The following is a 19,503-nucleotide window of genomic DNA, read 5'->3' on the forward strand; positions in this document are numbered from 1 at the left end:
TGTGCCTTCCCCTACCCAGCCTAACTGCGACATCTGATCTTTACTTTTGATTTAAGGCCAGCCTAGTTGAGATTTGAGAGTAAACGAGAGATGGGAGAGGTTTTTATAAGGGTAGTTTAGCGGCTAATGTTGGGACCAGATTTTATGCTGGAGAGAAGCAGGATGGAACGGTATATTAAGTTCGCTCTAGTAGCTGCTACAGCTAAGCAGCCACATTTAGAAAACCGACGAAAGAAAAGGGAACTGAAAGCTGTGAGTCCTTCGAAAATGTCCACTCTGACAAACGCAAGTTTGATTTTAAAATGTTATATTGTTATTATTATTGCTGTTGTCGTTGTGTGTGCATGTGCATGTATATAGTGCAGATGCATGTGGAGATCACGAAAGAACATTTAGAAGTCAGTTCCTTTTTCCCTTCCACCAGGGGCTCCTGGGGTGAAACGCGGGCCATCATTCCCCAAGACCTTGCAGACGCTTGCATAGGGACTTGAAGGGGCTATTAATCTCTCCCGAGACCTACTTAGACACTCCTAAATTCAAAACAGAGGCTAAGCTAGGCACGATATCATATGCAATCCTAGCACTTAGGAGGCTGAGAGGCAGGAGGATTGCTGGGAGTTCTGCCCAGGCTACTTAGCGAATTCCAGGCCAGCCTGAGCTAATGTGAGAGACTGTTCTGGAAAAAAAAAAGAACAAAATAAATAAACAAATAAAATAAATAAGTGAGATGGGTCTGCGGTTTTACTCTTTTTAAATGGAAAAAGATACGCTTTAAGGGTATAGGTGTTTTGCCTGCATGTATGTCTGTGTGCCACTTACAAAAGTGCCCAAGAAGACCAGAAAAGCGCAATGATTTCCCTGGAACTCGAGTAGTTGCAGATGGTTGTGAGCAGCCATGTGGGTGCTAGGACCTGAACCCAGTTCCTCTGTAAGAGCAGCCAGCATTCTTAACTGCTGAGGCATTTCCCTCGAGCCCTGGGGTTATGGCCTTGGTCACTCCACTTTGCTGACATCTACATCATTTCTGTGCATGCCTCAATTGGACGGGCACTTCATCTGGTGTGGCTTTTGTTTCTCTAGGAAATGACGGAAAATGGAGGTCACCAGTTGATAGTAAAGGCGAGATTCAACTTCAAGCAGACTAACGAAGATGAACTGTCAGTGTGTAAAGGCGACATCATTTATGTCACTCGAGTTGAAGAAGGAGGCTGGTGGGAAGGCACATTAAATGGGAGAACAGGATGGTTCCCTAGTAATTATGTCCGAGAAATTAAACCCAGTGGTGAGTAAAGCTTTTTGCCAAGTCTTCTTATGTGCAGCACTTGTTCCTTCTTGGTGTTCTTCCTGAAAATGTTTTAGTTTAAATTGCTTAACAGAAACAGTTGATACTGTGTGTCCAAAATAAGACTAGGACAGAACCTGGAATAGTTACATGTGTCGAAACAAAGTTGTATTTAGACTATGTGGAAACCAAATAAGCAAAGGAATCTACCGTTCAGACCACTGTTGTACTATAAGTACGTGCCTTTCTGTCTACCCATTCTAGCCGAGAGCACTGTGCAGAGTCCTTCCTGCTCCTCCGAGAATCACCACGGCAGAATACAACAACAAGAGAAGTTGAGAGCTCACTTCCCTTTTTAGCTCTACACCCTTTAAGCAGACCAAAGACTTACTGCCTCAGAGATGTGTGAGAGAGATAACGGGCTCAGGCGGAAAGCTGCCTGGCTGAGCGCATTAGGAACAAGATTGTCCTTAGCTTATTGTACACCAGGAATTGCTTTCCCCTTTTCTGAATAATGAACACACGATTGACTTTAATTGCTCTTTAGAAGTCTTTCTTAGAGGCGTTTTTTGGGTAACTTATTTGTCCTTCTTAAATAAGAAGGCGGATTCTCCTTGAAATACTAAGCAGAAATTAGCAGAGTATCATGGTGTACATCTGGACTCCTAGCCCTGGGGAAATGGTGCCGGGTGGATTAAAAGTTTAAGGTCATTTTACCTGTAAAAGAAGTTCTAGGCCTGCAGGGCGGTGGTGGCGCACGCCTTTAATCCCAGCACTCGGGAGGCAGAAGCAGGCGGATCTCTGCGAGTTCGAGGCCAGCCTGGTCTACAGAGCTAGTTCCAGGACAGACAGGCTCCAAAGCCACAGAGAAACCCTGTCTCGAAAAACCAAAAAAAAAAAAAAAAAAAAAAAAAAAAAAAAAAAAAAAAAAAAAAAAAAAAAAAAAAAGAAGTTCTAGGCCAACGTGGGCTACATCATACCTTGTCTCAAATAAGCCAAACAGCAACAAAATTCAGTAGGACCCTTTCACAGTCAGTCTGGTAAAGAATGTGTTAGTGCAGATAAAAGTGCTGTTATTCCACCTTTTCACTTTTCAAAAATACTTACCTAAGGGCTCTTTTCAATAGCTTGATGCTCCTCGTATGGTCTCTTCTTTGTTTTTCCATTAAGGCTTCATAATTGATGGGGCCAGTGGGTGGTTCAGAGAGTAGGGGTGCTTCCTGCCAAGCCTGACATGAGTTAGATCCCCAGGGCACGCGATAGGAGAGAGCCCAACTCCCAAAAGTTTTTCTCTGACCCCCATATATGCACCACAGTTCATGCCCCCTAGAAAAAATGAATGAATGAATAAATAAATACATTTTAATTTAAGAAATGACAGCGGGGGGCCAGTGAGATGCTCACTGGGTTCTGGTGTCTGCTGCACAGCCAAGCACTGGTTGCCCGAGTCTGATCACTAGAACCTATGGAAAAGTGAAAAAGAGAACCAGCCCCACAAAGCAGTCCTTTGAGCTCGGTATGTGTGCCACGGCCGGAGTGCCCTCCCCCATGCACACATCATGCTCACACGGACACAACGTATTTTTACGTTGACACATTTAATTAGTAAAAATATAGACTCACTATAAATAAAATAAAATATTGCAGAAGTATAGTACAGATAATGAAAGCTCCTCCTTCTCGCTGCACAGCTGGCCCCAGATAATCATCACTTAGAAGGCTTTCCTTAGAAGTTCTTAAGATAAAATTCAGTTGTTCAGCTTTCTGTGTTCTGGGATGGGGGAGGGGAGCATCTCATTGAACAGAACGTGTTTCCTAGAGGACTTACAAACATTTGTTTGTATGGACTTCTCATCAGTTTTTGTTATGCTGGGCATGGACTCCAGCTCCTAATACATGCTGGGCATGGACCCCAGCTCCTAATACATGCTGGGCATGGACCCCAGCTCCCAATACATGCTGGGCAAGAGATTTATTTACCTCTGATCTAGAGTCTCAGTCCTCAGCATTTTTATTTGCTGGGAATTGAGACCTTTTTAAGCTCTGGAAGTATTTTCACAGGCTCTGCCTGGAATTTCCTTGGTTTTGATTATTTTTACAGCTGACCTTCACTCCCTGCCATAGCTTTCCTTTGACATAATCTGGTTGTCAGGACCCCTAAACCATTTTCCAGATTTACACCGACGTTCCCTGGCGCAGTATCCTCATCTGCAAAACTAAAAGAAACGACTTTGATTGCCTTGCCTAGAAATTCCAAGCTTTGCTTAAAGGGTAGAGAAGTGCACAGCGTGACTCTCACTTTGACGTCTTAAAGCAATGTGCCTAATCTTTTATGGACAAGCCTAGGCCTTGCTCTCCCCTTTGGGTTTTTCTTGGGGTTCTCTGGTTTAAGACTCAGATTAGCAAACTGTAGTCTTACTTGAGCAGTTAGGGGATCCCAAGAAACAGCCTGCTGCGGAGAGTAGGTGTGGCTTCAGAGTCCAGGAAGTTTGTGAGGCCAGGAAGTTCCCGGATCTGATGTATGTGGAACAGCATCTCTCATGAGGTTCCTTGTCACCGCTTTCTCGTCATCCCCTCTGCTGTTCTCGTCACTACTGTAATCTAGCCTCAACTCGGTAATCAGGGCAGTTCATTAACAATGTAACCCAAATCGTGGCCCTTCCCAGATATCAAAGCCTAGGTCACCACAGTAGTACTGTCCCACCTTTGTCCCTAGGTGATCTCATTCCACTTTATGCACACTGGTCTGTTGGCCTTCCTGCCTGTCCAGCCATTGGCAATGTTCTCAGATTTCTGCACTGCTGCTTGCCTTGTGACCTCCAGGTCTGCTCTCTTGAACACGTAGTAGCAGCGTCTTCCTGAGTCACCCAGGACAGAGGTGAATTCTTTCCCTGTTTCGTCCACCCGTCTCTCTGTCCTGCTTCTCTCTTTGCTCGATTCTTTTCTTCCCCTAATATCCTATATTATTTCTTTACTCATTTACTGCCCACATTTTACCTTTAAAATATAAATACTACAAAACCAGAGATCCTCCTCTGCTTTATTTATGCTTGTTAAATATTGGTAAAATGTCTGGGTGTGATGGCTCATGCCTATAATTTGGGGAGCGAGACAGGATGCTTGCCCATGAGCTCCAGGCCAGCCTGGGCTACAAAGTGAGACCCTGTCTCAAAAAATCAAGACTGAAACAAAATAAAAACGTTTATGGGTTAAATATGGTCAAAGTACATGATTTACATTATGTGTATATACAGCCTAATATGTATATACACATAATGTACAATGAATATAAACAAAAAAAACCCAGTCTCAGAAAAAGATCATATTGTAAAATGAAAGAATATTGTGAGTTAGGTGACAAAATTGCATTCATCTTGTTCACTGAGTACCTGTTATCCACTTGGGGTGTCCCTAACAATATTGCCCAAAGACTCTGCCCATAGGACCTTCTTAGCTTTAAGTGCTTAGCTTACAGTAGCAGCATGTGGCAGAACAGACAATGCAGACAAAGGTCTAAACAAGAGGCTACTGGGGCAACGAAGAAACAATTTGATTAGCAATATTCTAAGTTGAGGGCAAGTCCTGGAACTGGGTTCTGAAGATTTGATGATGGTTCTGCCTGGTAGGAGGTTAGAGAGAATGAATTAGAGAACGCTTAGAGGGAGGCACAGAGCAGCAGGCAGGATGATTTTCCTTGGCCATGAAATACAAGGAAAATGCCAGGCCCTTGAGCTAGAGCTCTATGGAGATGGGCATGGCAATGTCAAGTTGCTCTTGGTTTTTTTACTGACATATTTAAACAGTAATTTATAAAGGCAATATACAAATGAAAGAAAGAAAATGAGCCCCGAAGGGAGTGGCACTAATAGGAGGTGTGGCCTTGTGGGAGGAAAGGAGTCATTGTGGGGTGGGGGGGCAGTCTTTGAGGTCTCGTTTGCTCAAGCTTCACCCAGTGTGACAGTCTACTTCTTGTGGAAACCCTAAGGCAACGAGATAATGAGTTTTATTATTACATTTTCATACACTCACTTTCCCGTCTCAGCTCTCCTCTGCCTCTCTTGCTCTTTCTTCTCCTCCTGTGAATAATACCACTTCTTCTTTAATGTCATTATATATAAACATATACATATATGTAGGTTCTATATGTAAAAAAGTATGCAATATTTTCTTTCTCTCCCACAACACCCTTGTTCTCATCTGTCCTGTCTATTGCTGTGAAGAGAAACCATGACCAAGGCAACTCTTCTTTTAAAAAGTATTTAATTGAGGGCTTGTTTATTGTTTCAGAGGTTTAGTCCATCGTCATCTTGGTGGGGAAGCATGGTGGTATACTGGCAGGCTCTGAGAGCTACACCCTGATCTGCAGGCAGAGAGAAAGGGAGACTGGGCCTGGCATGGACTTTGGAAACCTCAAAGCCTACCCCCAGTGGCGCACTTCCTCCAACAAAGTCATGCCCATTCCAACAAGGACACACTTTCTAGTCCTTCTAACCTTGTCAAAGATTTTCACTCTCTGTTGAGCAAGTATTCAATTTTGAGCCTATGGGCAGACGTTCTTATTCAAACCACCATATTCTCTTAAGCCTTAGTAACTATTCCCTCCCCTTACAGCTATCTTTCTACTCTCACGTCCTACATATATAATCTGTATTCTGTGTAGTTGGCCTTTCTTGGCCCACTAGCCCCCTAAACAATGACACATACAACTTGTTATTAATTATGAAAGTTTTGCCTTTAGTTTAGGCTTGTTCTCAGTTAGCTCTTATAACCTGCTTCTATTACTCTACATGCTACCACGTGACTTATTTTAAACCTCTCTTCTGTTTTGTGTGTCTGACTTCCTCCATGTCTCACAGGCATCTCTTCTTCTCTCTTCCTGGAAGTCCCATCTATTCTCCCCTGCTTAGCTATTGGCCATTCCACTCTTTATTAAACCAATCAGAAGATACCTTAGGCAGAGACACAACTTTACAGTATACAAAAAGATAATCCCACAACAATTCTGTGTATGACAAAACCTGTAATATTTGTCTTTCTAAGTTTAGTTTATTTTGCTTAACTTTATAATCTATAGTTCTATCCATTTCCTGAAAATAACTATTTTATTATACTTCTTCTTTTAAAGCTAGTCACACATAGGCCTAGCTAGCCTTGAATCCATTATGTAGGATGCGATGACCCAGAGCTTCTGATATTTCTGCCTGCATCTTTTAAGTACTGGGATTGCAGGCTTGTGTTGCCATACCTTGTTTATGTGATGCTGGGAATGGAACCCAGAAGAACCTCATACATATTATGCAAGCACTCTACCAACTTATCTATATTCCAAAGCCCCAGTTGGATTCTTCTTTACACCAGAAGAAAACTCTTCAATGTGAAGTTGAAGCAGAGGATCATGTGTGCTTTGGGAGATGGCTGGATTTCAGAGGAGTGGCGGGTCAGGATTCTGCCTTGTACCTGGCAATGGAGATAGTGAGAGAGAGTGGAGAGACAGAAAAGTGCATGGATGCAGATGTTGCTCAAACAGAACTAAAGAGCGTGAGCATGAGGACAAGGGAAGAGACGAGGAGAATCCAAATCTAGAGGTTCAACCTGATGAAGAACTTCTTAAAGGAATGTGTTATCATCCATCTGACTACTCAACAAAGATTTGTTTCCCATGATTAGCTTATTAATTCTTGTCCTGAACACTGGTGGGACAGAAAAGCATAAGAATGATTCTTATCTCATTGGCTTTCGGATTAGTGGGAGAAGATATCATTGCAATATAGTATGTTTAGTGATTTAGCTAGCTACATGAAGTAATGGATACTAGTGATAAGAGGGGTATATAACCCAACCATTTGGAGTAAAGGGGAAAACAACTCATGTTTGTAGATTCTTTTTATTGTTTCCCTTCCCTTTTCTTCCCTTCTCTTCTCTTCCCTTTCCTTCCTTTTCCTTCTTTTCCCTTCTCTTCTCTTCTTTTTCCCTTCCCCTTTTCCCCTTTCTTTTCTCTCCTCCCTTTCTTCCTCCTCTCTTCATCTCTCTTTTTTGTCTCTTCTCTTTTCCCCTCTCCTCTCTATCCCTTCCTTTTACTCTCCCCTCTTTCTCCTCAAGTTCACTACATAAAGTTAGATGACCTTGAATTATTGCTCCTCCGGCCTCCACATCCAGTTGCAAGTGAAGTTAAAATTTTAGGAACGACACCCTTGGAAGAAAGATTAAAGTAGCTCTTTAGGCACATTGAATAGTTCCTGTTACAGTGATTGTTATGAAGAGAGTAAACCCAGCTCCTGAATCTCAGTGGTCTTCTGTCTTACTTTGGAATCTCCTCTTCTTCATGTGGTCAATTCTCTTTTTGTTTTACTTCCATATTGTTATCTAGCTCAGGAGGCTCTCCCCAGAGGCCAAGTGAATAAGACCACCCAATCTCAGACATTCAGCTTCCAGAATTATGAGATAAGGAAGCCTATCTTTTACAGGCGCTTAGCTATAAATATTTTACTATAGGGACAGATGATAAAGTAATAAAGTGCTGGATTCTATTCAGAGAAAAGATAGAAGAAAGGTGTGTATACGTATGTGTGTGTGTTGGGTGTTGGGAGGTGTTTTAGTACTGACAATGAGTGAGCTTTGGACCAATATCAAAGTTTAGCCTGGTGTAAATGAAGGTTTTAAGTATTTTGTTAGGAAAGTTAGATGAGCAATAAAGTTTTGTTGATTTGAATTCTTTTTTTACCCAAACTCTTTCTAGTTCTACCAGATTTACCTAGAATGTCAACAGAGGACATGCTGAATTCATTGTATTCAATGATTGTGGATAGCTGCCTTTTTATAAATTTCTTTCCATGAATTTTTTGCTGATATGTAAGCTTAGGAAGAAAGACTAATCTTCAGAGAGGGTGAAAATGACTTATAGATTGATTCAAAGATGAAATGAGCATTCCATAGACACATTTTAAACCCCGGTACTGAACAGTCTCTTTAATCTTTCCATGAACTTGAATCAGGAGTGGAACTGAAGAACTTGGGAAATCTCTATCTTTCCTCCAATTGGGTCAAAGGTATAGCCATATGGTCACTTGGACAGTCAGTAATTCTGACAAATTCACACACCTAGCCTGGGAGGTGAGACATTCAACCTAATACTCAGAGTATTTTTGTAATGTCATGTAATGACAAAGCAAGCCCAGGGACATATAACCCTCCCCCTGCAGAGGGTTGTGCCAGGGGAGTGCTATGCAGTTTCCATCTCTTGAGACTGTCATTCACAAGAACACTTAGTGCCATGGTAAATTTGTCTTCGGGGAGTGGCATATTACGTTCTAGATTCCACTGTAGGTCTGGGGCAGATATTACTGTGCTCAGAGGCACAGAGGCACAGAGGCAGTGCTTTCCCATGCTCTTCGAGAGAAGTGTAGCACAAAGAACAACCCACAAGATATTATAGAAAGGCAAGAAATTGAGTAGTCGAGTCTCCCTGTCTCTGTCTCTCTCTTATACACACAGAGAGACACAGAGGAGAGAGAGTGAGCTTTCAGCACATCCTTGAGGTTAAAGATGTAGTAAATCACCTTGATGATAAAAATGTCTCACTGAGAGGATAGAACTTCAACATCAGTGACATCCAGAAGCCACAATTGGGGTGGAGAGATGGCTCATGGTTAAAAGTATTTATTGCTATTTCTGAGGACCCAGGTTCAATTTCCAGCACCCACTTAGAGGTTCACAGCTGTCTGTAAACTCTAGTTCCAGGGGCTCCAACACCTTGTACTGGCCTTTGCAGGAACCAGGCATGTACGTAGTTTGTGCACACATATGCAGGCAAAACACTCCTTCATATAAACTGAAAATAAATAAAAGATGTATGTGTAATCTGAGGTTTCTCTCCCACCCTGAATAACCACTCGGAGACTTAATATTACTTATAAATGCTTGGGCGATGGTTTAGGCTTATTACTAGTTAGATATTACATTTAAATTTATTCATATTTTCAAATCTATGCTTTGCCATGTGGTTCATGGCTTGTTACCCCATTTTTTACCTGTCTTGCTTCCTTGGCAGGGCTGGCTGGCATCTCCCTGACTCTGCCCTTCTATATCTCTTCTTGGATTTCCAGCCTGGCTCGATCCTTCCTTGCCATAGGCCAAAGCACTTTTATTTATTAACAAATTAGAGAAATACACACTCACAGCATGCAGAAAGACCATACCACAGTATTTCCCTCTTTCTGTCTAATCAAAAAGGAAGGTTTTTACTTTAACAGAGTAAAGTTACATAAAACAAAATAGTTAGCAAGCAAGAATCTGTTACAATATCCAGTATAATTGTATTTGGCAAAATTAAAGAAAATACTCGAACTAAAGCCATCAGGCTTGGTGGCAAACAACAAACATCTTTATTCTCTGAGCCATCTCACTGGCCCTAAAAGCTAAGGTTTTTGTAGAGATTCTTCATTCATTTTCTCTCAAGACTAGGTGAGAGTTACACCTATACTCCTAACACTCAGGATGCTGAAGATGGAGGATGATCATGAGTTGTCAGTCAACTGGACTGCTGGCAAAACTTTATCTTAAAAAGAAGCATGGAGTCAGGAAGTGGTGGCACACACCTTTAATCCCAGCACTTGGGAGGCAGAGGCAGGAGGATCTCTGTGAGTTCTGGGCTAGTCAGGTCTATAGAGTGATTTCCAGGACACTCAGGGCAGCACAGAGAAACCCTGTCTAAAAACAAAAGCAAAAACACCCCCCCAATCATTGTGGAAGAAAGAAAGGGAAAAATCAAAAGAAAGAAATGAGGCAAGACACATTCTCCTTTTCCATGCAAAAATTTTCATGCCAGGAAATATTGAAACAAGCATGATGTGAAACAAAGAGTTTAAACCAATCTTATTTTCTCCAACTGATCCTGTTAAGGAGTCATTAAATTATTTGAGAAGATTAGGTGCGTGGTTAATTGGATTTGTATTAAGGCAGATTAGGAAACTACTCTTCCTTATATATGAGACCCTGTCTCATAAATAAATAAAAATATTCCCTATTTTCTAGATTCTGGAGTAAAATCTTTTGTTTCATCCCCATTAGTGATAAGTTATTTCTTAAAAATTTAATTAAATACCCCCCCTCTCTGTGTGTGTGTATATGTAAGCAAAGTAGAGGTGAAAGAACAACTTTGGGAATTGGGAGTCAGTTCTCCTCTGCCACTGTGTGGGTCCAGGACTCAAACCCAGTTTGTCAGCAAGGGCCTTTACCCACTGAGTCATCTACGGCCCCTGATATTGGTAGTTTGTTCTCTCTGTCTCACTCTTCCCTTCTTCTTAGAGCTTTGATTATTTTATTAAGTTTTTGAAAAATATGTAAAACTGTAACTAAATTTTCTCTTTAACAATTTCAGACATGTTTGTAATGCACTGTTGTTTCTCCCATCCTTACCTTTGCTTACATTTTCAAAGAACTAATTCTTTTTCTGTGGTGTTCAGTCATCCCAGGCATCAAAGAATCTCTAAAGCATCTACTTCCTTCATGTTTGATTCTCCTCCGTTCTTCTTTGCATAGTTAACATTGTGTTTCAATTGCATTATGCATTCCATCAGCCGTTCCTGCCCTTGGCTATGTCTTAGCAGGCACTCCATCACTGGAATGCACTTTTCTTGGCCTTGCTTCTGATTGGTGACAACATCTTGCTGGTGTCTTTTATCCACATACTAACCAGACTTAACCTTGCTTAGTTTCTGAGATCAAAGGAGATGGAACATGTTCCATGTGTTGTGTCTGTAGACCTTGCTTTTATACTTAACAAGTGATCTTCATTTCTTCATTTTTTTTGTTATGTAGCTCAGATGACCTTCAACTCCTTAGGCATCCTTAACTATTCTAAAATTTATGACCGTCCTCCTGCCACATCCTCTTTAGGACTAGGATTATAAATTTGACCCACCACAGCAGGCTCAAAAATTTTATTTGTATCAAGATTACTTTAAATAATAATTGAACAAAAAACTTAACTTGTAATCTTTACTTAAATCCTGCATCAGCTTCTGCCCAGTGCTATTGACCAAGCCCTTTAAGTAGTTTTGGCTCTGGGGATCCTATTGATTGGGGGCAGAGCCTCCTTAGGAAGTTCTGCCTCAGCTTTGATCTTGGTTCTACCAGTTTCCTATCTGCATGACCTTAGGAAAAGGACATTACATTCCTGGTTTCATGTCTTCTCTCCTTTGTAAAATAAGATGATTTCCATTAACAGAGTGCTGGAAAGATAAATAAAATGTCTTTAATGCTACTTAGTCCCAAATAAATATTAGGAATATTTTAATACAATAAAAGTTAAAATCAATATTATATGGGAAATATTTATGAAACTGTATTGTAATAGAATTACAAGACTATAGGAAAAGATGTATGTGTATTCACACATACACATTCATAAAAAGAATGAAAATACATAATACATAATTGTTACTCAGAATGATGCTTAACTTTGGATAATGGAAAATCACCATGATTTATTTATGTTTTGGTATTTTTAAATTTTAGGGTTGTTCTGTAAAAAAGTCATAACTTGCAAAAATATTTTAAAAGAATATTAATGTGTGATGACATACTCTTACTTGGCCATGTGCAGTCCTCCAAGCTTCAGAAAGGGTTTAAAGCAGTGTATGATATAGGAAAATAATGGAGCACAAAGCAAAATGAAGAAAAGGAGACAATGCATGCTGGAAGGATACTATGCAATGATACTGCTAAGCATTTATAGCCAGATGTGGTGGTGCACACCTGTAATCTTCAGCACTTGGGTGGCTGAAACAGGAGGATCAGGAGTTCAAGGCTAGCTTGGGATACATAGCAAAACTCTATCTTATAAATAGAAATATGAGTATTTTTATATTTTATTTTAAATAGAATACTGTCCTAGGATAGCCCATGGTTGTGAGTTAATAGGTAAGATTAACTTTGTAGAAGGAAGGCAGCATTTTCTAATACAATATAATAATATTAAAACAATAACGAAAACAGAGAAGCATTTTACAGACATTTTCAGCAAGTTGAAGATTATAATGATTTTATCGTTGGCACGGTAGGCACCCCCAAGAAAGGCACGGTTGGTATTATGTTCTTTTGTTTGTGTGATAATCTGCCAGTTACAAATACACTACAGTTTGCTTTGGTTTCACTTAACCTGTTTTGAATAAATTGAGTGAAGACTCTGACTTCCATAAATAAAGCCAAACTGAGAGTGATACTCTTGCCCTGGTTCAGCCATTAACTCTTTGGACTGCTCCTCCCTTGGGACTTGAGAAGTCTGAACAAGAAGGTTAAACTTCGACCTTCTGATGTTTAGTGATGCTTCCACTTACTTAAAAAGGTACATTTCCTTGATCTTTCCATTTGGAGTCTTTACAGTATGTCAGCTGTCCTAAGGTATCAAATGGCCACCATGGCGTTGTGTGGTATTAACATTATCTCAACATCTTTTCCGCAGAGAGACCTCTGTCCCCTAAAGCTGTCAAAGGATTTGACGCCGCTCCACTTACCAAGAATTACTACACCGTGGTGAGTGTTTGGAGGGCAAAATTGCTTTCACTCCACTTGGAGATATTTCACTTGTCAAACCACTGATAATTTTAAGGTGACACAAAAGGAATATGGGATAAGTTGCTTTGTAAGGTTCCCCGGCCGTTTGCGTTGCAAGCTATTCATATACTTGCGGCAGTCTTACAGGTGGCTGGAGGTTTCACATCTACTGTACTGGTAAGCCAAACAGCTGACAATGCTTCCGAGCAAGGCCTACTGACCGTGGTGGAAGAGAATACGGTTAATATGTAGGCACTATGCCGAAATCCAGTGACATAGCCTAACCGTGTAGTTACAAGAAGGAATGTTCCCAGGTTTCTAAGATGGAATGCGGTTTAAGTGATTGTGGTCTGTGATTTTACTTGAGAGTCAATCAACCCACAACAGCTGCTGGAGTATTATTAATTCTAGCTTGTGACGAAAGCCGGAAAGCAAGACTGCCTTTTGACACAGAAGGACGGATGAAACAGCTCTGACTTGAGCACAGCTATGTCAAACTGTATTAGCTATAAATAGGGTATGTGTAATACTCAAAATAAGCTCCGGTTTGAAGAAAGAAATTGCATCACTCTCCTTAATCTGTTCTCTGCTTTCCTTCATTTCCTTTCCAGACTTAGCCTAGTCACTAATGAAAAGGTCAAGTCGTCATTACCTCTAAGTTGCCTTGCCTGGTAGCCCTGTGGTCTCTCCTACCCTCTACTGAAATACAGCTTCAGTTTTTACCCAGTGTTCTCCGTGCATGTGCACCGCATGCTCATTTGATTTTGTGCATGGATACGGAGTTTTTAATCATCACTGTGCAGGTATATGAGTGTCATTGGCTTCCAGTGAAATACGGATGTTCCATACTGGTGATATGAACAGTCGGTGATATGAAAAATCAAGAAGGAACGTCATAGGTGCAGTGGGCAACAATTAGAAAAGAACTTTTTGTTAATGATTTCCTCTTGTTTCTAGTTATAAAGGCATGATTCAGCAAAGCTAGTCTCCCAGCTCTTTGGTCCCCATCAGTTCTTTCAAATGACCCTCTATTGCCTTCATTTTTAAGGAAAGGATGGAGGCAAATGGCAGTTGAAATTGTGTCGTGGCTTCTCTCAGTGGATCTGCAGCATCCCGGCATTCTGCTGTGCCTTTCAGTATCTTCTGCCTGCAACAGTTCAGAATGTTGATGGGATAGGTTGAGATAGCTCAGTGGTGCAGTGTTGTCTAGCATGCACTGCATGGACTGCAGCTTGCATAACCTATCCACTACTGAAAGGCATATATACTGTTTCTAGCTTTAGTTGTTATAAACAATTCTGCAGGCAGTACCTTAGTCTAGAATTTGATAAGGATCTGCAGGATAGATTCCTGGAATTTTTGGGCTCAAAAGATGTATATGCTTTTAAATTTCTGATATATCAAATCTCAAATTTAGTCAAGAAAAGAGAAGGTCTTGGGTGTTGACCAAGGTTTCTGTCCTGACTGGTCCTGCAGCCGTTCAGTCCCAAAGAAACACACAGAGGCCTACATTAATTATAAACTGATTGGTCTATTGGCTCACTCTTTTATTAACTCATAACTTATATTAGCTCCAAATTTTTGACTGTGGTATCCACATGGCTTGGTACCTTGCATCAGTGAGGCATTCTCACCTTGCTTCCTCTGTGTCTGGCTTCCTCTGTAACGGCTGCAGACTGAGTCTTTTCTCTTCCCAGAATTCTCCTGTTCTGGTCACCTCACCTATACTTCCTGCCTGGCTACTGACCAATCAGCATTTTATTAAAATAATACAACTGACAAATCTTTACAAAGTACAAGACCATTGTCCCACAGCACTTGGGCAACTCATACTGGCCTGAAGGAAAAACATGTAGAGCTTTTGTGTTAGTATTACATAAATAATTTTTATTATTTATTTATTTTGTTGGTTTTTTTAGTTGTATCTCCTGCAGCTCAGATTAGCCTTAAACTTGCTATATAGTCAAGGATAAACTTGAATGTCTAATCCTCCTGCCTCTGATTTGCATGCCCAGTTTGTTTGCTTCTTTTGGGGATAGTCTCACATTGTTGGCCAAGCTGGCCTGAAACTCAGCACATAACCCAAACTGGCCTTAGATGTATAATCTTCTAGCTTCTGCTTTCCAAGTGAAAGGATTACAGGAGTATATTACTATGTCTGGCTTATTATTGTTTTATTACTGAGTACAAATAAATTGTATGTATTACAGCTAGATATGGTTATAAAGAGATTCTTGTTGGTTAGTTATTTTTTCATTCAAAATAATTTGGGGTTGAGTATTTAGGAAAAAATTGTGGCAATGAATTCAAAGTATGTTATCTGATTATCCTCTATGGATATCTGCGACAAATAAAAAAAATACTACCCCATTCAGAAAACTAGAAAATCATTATTCCACATGAAAGATGTCTCCATCTAATCTTACATCAACTCTCCCCTCTCAAGCACTGTTAATACAATTAATACGTATTCTTTACTAAATGTAGTGTCTGAGTTTTATGCTATTACAAATAAATCGTATACATAACAATGAAACGATATAGAAAAAAGTATAAGGAAAAAAATAAGTACCACTAATTTAAAATGATCTCTATTCGTATCTAACTTTTCTGAGAAGTATATGTGTATAGATACACATATTTCCATATATGTATATGTATAATAATTTAACATAAAAATAAGATCTATGTATTCTTTATTATTATCTTTCGTGGAAAGTTTTCTTTTTTAAAATATTTATTTATTTACTTATTATGTATACAATATTCTGTCTGCGTGTATGCCTGCAGGCCAGAAGAGGGCACCAGACTTCATTACAGATGGTTGTGAGCCACCATGTGGTTGGCAGGAATTTAACTCAGAACCTTTGGAAGAGCAGGCAATGCTCTTAACTGCTGAGCCATCTCTCTAGCCCAAAAGTTTTCTATATACGCATTCCAGCTGTATTTATCTCTCACTCAAACTTAAGGTCATTCATGCAGTGAGTCCTCACTAATACAAATTCCCTTTACCTTGGTGCTGTGTGTTAGTCACATTCTCCAGAGAAATGGGAAGGAGAGAGAAGGAAGGGAAAGGTGAAAAGAGAGAGATACTCAACACACGAGAGAAAGAGTGAGCAAAGGATCTTAGTTTTACTTCGTTTTAGTTTTGTGTTTTGAGACAGGAAGGATATCACTCTGTAACCCTGTCTGGCCTGAAACTTGATCATGCTGGCCTCCTGAGTGCTGGGATTACAGACATGCAGAACCTCACCTGACTTGGTTTTCTAACAAGTGTTTGTTTATTGCCTTTCATTGCCCATTATAAGGTTCTGTTGTAAGTGAGGAGGGGATAAAACGTAAAGAACAGGAGTAGGGAAGGACTGGATGCATCTTAACTGTTAGGCTTAAAGTCGTGTGGCTTTTGCTTTGACACCCACGGTCCCCTTGGGCGTATAGGACAAACATGGCAGCATCAGGTGAGAATGATGCAGAACTGGAAAGCACCAGAAGATGGCAATTCAAAATGTGGCCAAGAATCTTTTGTAGCAAAAGCAGGTGGGAAGTTTGTTCAAACTAAAGGTATTGGGGGGCCCAAACTGACTTGCTACATATATCTCTGCTCGTGAATATGGGCATGTAGTGTTTTAATCAACTCTCTGACCTCTTCTTCATTTTTCCCCTTCAACACAAAGGTGGATTGGGTGATCGTTGGAACTAAAATTTGAGGCTCACTAAGAAAAGGTTGAAGGGAGGAGGTAGGGTTCAAGGCAGGTCTTTGAAGCGGGTCAGAACGTAGCTCTACGCAAAGAAGAACTGAAAGGGAATGTAGGCGTGGCATCTGTATGAGGAAATGTGCCCATGCAACAGGGGCATGCCTGCAACTCGTCAAGAAGGACCCACATTATGGTTCTTCCCCCACTGAACTGTCCCTCAGAAGACGGAACTCTTTATTTCCTGCAATTACTGCAAGTAGCACACAGCGTGAAAATGCTCTTGGCAAAATACATGGCAAAAGCGACTCAGGGCAGGGTCTTTAGGCTCACAGTTGGAGGATGTGGTCCATCATGGAGGCGGCTCATGTTCCACTCAATCAGGAACCGGGGAGAGATGATTGGCGCTGTTCTGCCCTTTCTCCTTTCTGGTTCAGTCAGGGACTCCACCTTCTGGAATGTATCACCTGCATTCAGGGCACGTATTCCCTCAGCTAAGCCTCTCTGGAAATACCACAGACATGCCCGGAAAAATGACTCCCAGGTGTTTTTAAATTCAGTCAAATTAATAGTGATGATTAATAATTACGATGGTTAAATGACATGGTTTGCAGAATTGGCATGCGCAAAGACAGGTGAGACAATGGCTGTAACATGGCAAACCAAAAATCCAACGACAGCTCTTGTGACCCTTGGTGTGGCCTTCCACTGGCTTCCTCATTTTTCCACACTGATCTCTCTACCCACTCCCACCCTGAATTTTCTCGTCCGTTTGGGAGCTTACCACCCCTTTCCAAATTTGTGTGTGTGTATGTGTGTGCATGCGTGCGTGTGTGTGTGTGTGTGTGGCATGTTTGTGTGTGTTTATGATGTGTGTGTGGGCATATGTGGAGGTCAGAAGGTAATTTTGTGGAGTCAGTTCTCCCCTTCCACTTTCTTCTTTAAGACTGCCATGCGTGCATATAATGTGTTCTGATCTACCTCTCAGCCCCTTCTCTCCAATTCCTCCCTATCTGCCCTCCCAACTTTCATGTGGTCTTTTATAAACACACCGAGTTCACGTACGTTCATGTACTGCTACTTGGATTCACATGGACATAGGACAATCTACTGGAGCATGAGTAACCTCTCAGGACCCACAACGCTGAAAAAAAAAAAATGGACTCCATTTCTTTCAACACCTGCCTCGAGCGCTGGAATTAAAGAGGAACCCCGCCATGCCCAGCCTCACCCACTTCTTATTCCACAGGATAAGACTTGACACAGGTCTCCATGGAGTCTCTTCTCCATATTTCTCACTAGTTTTTACCCTCTTCCTGTCTTACGCCTCCACTAATCTTTTCCACCCGAAAGCTGGAGGTTGCCGAAGTGGTGGGATTATATGAGCTGGTAAGTCTATGGCGTGGTGTGTGCCGAATGAGGTTGCTGGTGTATTGGAAGCCAGTGACTTGGGGGTGTGAGATCAGTCGGTGCTCTTGCAGATAGGTAGACAGTTTTACTGGCATAAAATCAGATATGACATGAATGCAGAAACATAATGGCCTTTTTGCTCTCAAAAGATATTTCCAGCATGCTATCATTTTTTTTACAAACACCAGAATTACCACAGACTTCTACAATGTAGTTTTACTTTGATGTAAGGTTTTTCTGAGGTCACTATAGCCTTCCTTCAAACTTCAATTATCAGGCATTGTTTAGATATTTAGCTTCTTAAAACAATTTCTTAGTACATTCTGTTATTTTTGTTTTTAAGAGAAGGTATGGCTGTGTCTCAAGCTGGCCCAAAATTTACCATGTGGTCTAGGATGACAATGTACTTGTGACCCCCCCGAGTACAAGAATCGCAGGTGCCACCACACCTGACAATTTCCTCATACTTACACGACTCTTTCCTCTTAGTTCCAAAGCTGTATTTACTTCAAAACCTTTGCAGCAAGTGTAGGGCGTTTGTTTTATGGGAAAATAATAGTCTAGGGTAGAGATACAAGATTGCCACTTCTTTTTCCATGGCTTCATTCCACGTATTCTGTGCTGAAGTCAGGGAAAAGTTAGTTCAGCAAATGGAGGCTCAATGTCCTCATGGAGACGGAAGCAGGGAGGCACAGGCAGTGTTTGAACACAACATAGCCTGAATTGGGAAGTTTGAAGGGATTTCATCCTAATCCAATTGTACTGTTCTCAAACTGGTTGGTCTGCCAGGCCCCTGCCTTCTGACTCACCACTGAGGCCTTCTGTTAGGGAGCACATAGCCTTCTCTGTCTGCGTCCCTCCTTGTCCTTTCATATTAGGCACCCTGTGCCCCGAGAAAGAACCAGCCTCCATTCATGGGATGCTCCCTGGAGCTGGAAGACAGTGAGAAAAGCCTGAGTGAGTTTGGGAAAGGCTCTCAAGCATCCCGGGGGAGCAACGCGGCCATTGAAACCGCTGCAAGGGCAGTTCTGTGTTGCGGAGCGCCCATCTCACGTGCTTTGAGAGAAGATAATGGGATGAGAAAATGTATTTTCCCTTTGGGGTGTGTGTGTGTGTGTGTGTGTGTGTGTGTGTGTGCACATGTGTGTTCATGTGTATCTGTGCTTGTATATGTTCAGGTGCACATGTATGTATGTGCATGTGTGTGAATGCCAGGAATCAACCTTGGGTGCTGTTCCTTAGGAGCCCTGCACCTTGTGTTTTTGGTTGGTTTGTTTGTTTTGAGGTAGAGTCTCTTACTATGACCTAGTGATCAGCAGCCAGGCTAGGCTAGCTGGCCAGTGACCCACAGGGCAACACCTTCCAACCCCTCCCCAGCACTGGGGTTACAAGCAGGAGCCACCACCTCTGACTTTGTGTGTAGATCCGGTGAACCAGACTCAGTTCCTCGGGCTTGCATGGCAGGCATTTTACTGACTCAGGTCTTTTCCTAGCCTCGACAAAGCTTTTGTCACTTTGGTTTTGTGAGCTCAGCATCCTGCCACCTCTAGAACTTGCAGTTGTATG

At 41.4% G+C, this 19,503-nt stretch overlaps 1 protein-coding gene across 7 annotated transcripts in view; it reads left to right on the forward strand.

The window, feature by feature from the left end:
* The window catches only part of Arhgef6 (Rac/Cdc42 guanine nucleotide exchange factor 6), a 121,113-nt gene that overhangs the window by 36,970 nt on the left and 64,640 nt on the right, over positions 1–19,503 (forward strand). For all 7 annotated transcript variants that reach the window (XM_050159691.1, XM_050159689.1, XM_050159690.1 and 4 more), the window contains 2 exons: positions 1,081–1,282; positions 12,744–12,814. In XM_050159691.1, the coding sequence (XP_050015648.1) occupies positions 1,081–1,282; positions 12,744–12,814 (273 nt within the window). The remainder of the gene's footprint in view (positions 1–1,080; positions 1,283–12,743; positions 12,815–19,503) is intronic.

Source organism: Alexandromys fortis, unplaced genomic scaffold (genome assembly GCF_014885135.2).
Source record: "Alexandromys fortis isolate MF-2015 unplaced genomic scaffold, M_Fortis_MF-2015_v1.1 scaffold_95, whole genome shotgun sequence".
Classification (NCBI taxonomy): domain Eukaryota; kingdom Metazoa; phylum Chordata; class Mammalia; order Rodentia; family Cricetidae; genus Alexandromys; species Alexandromys fortis.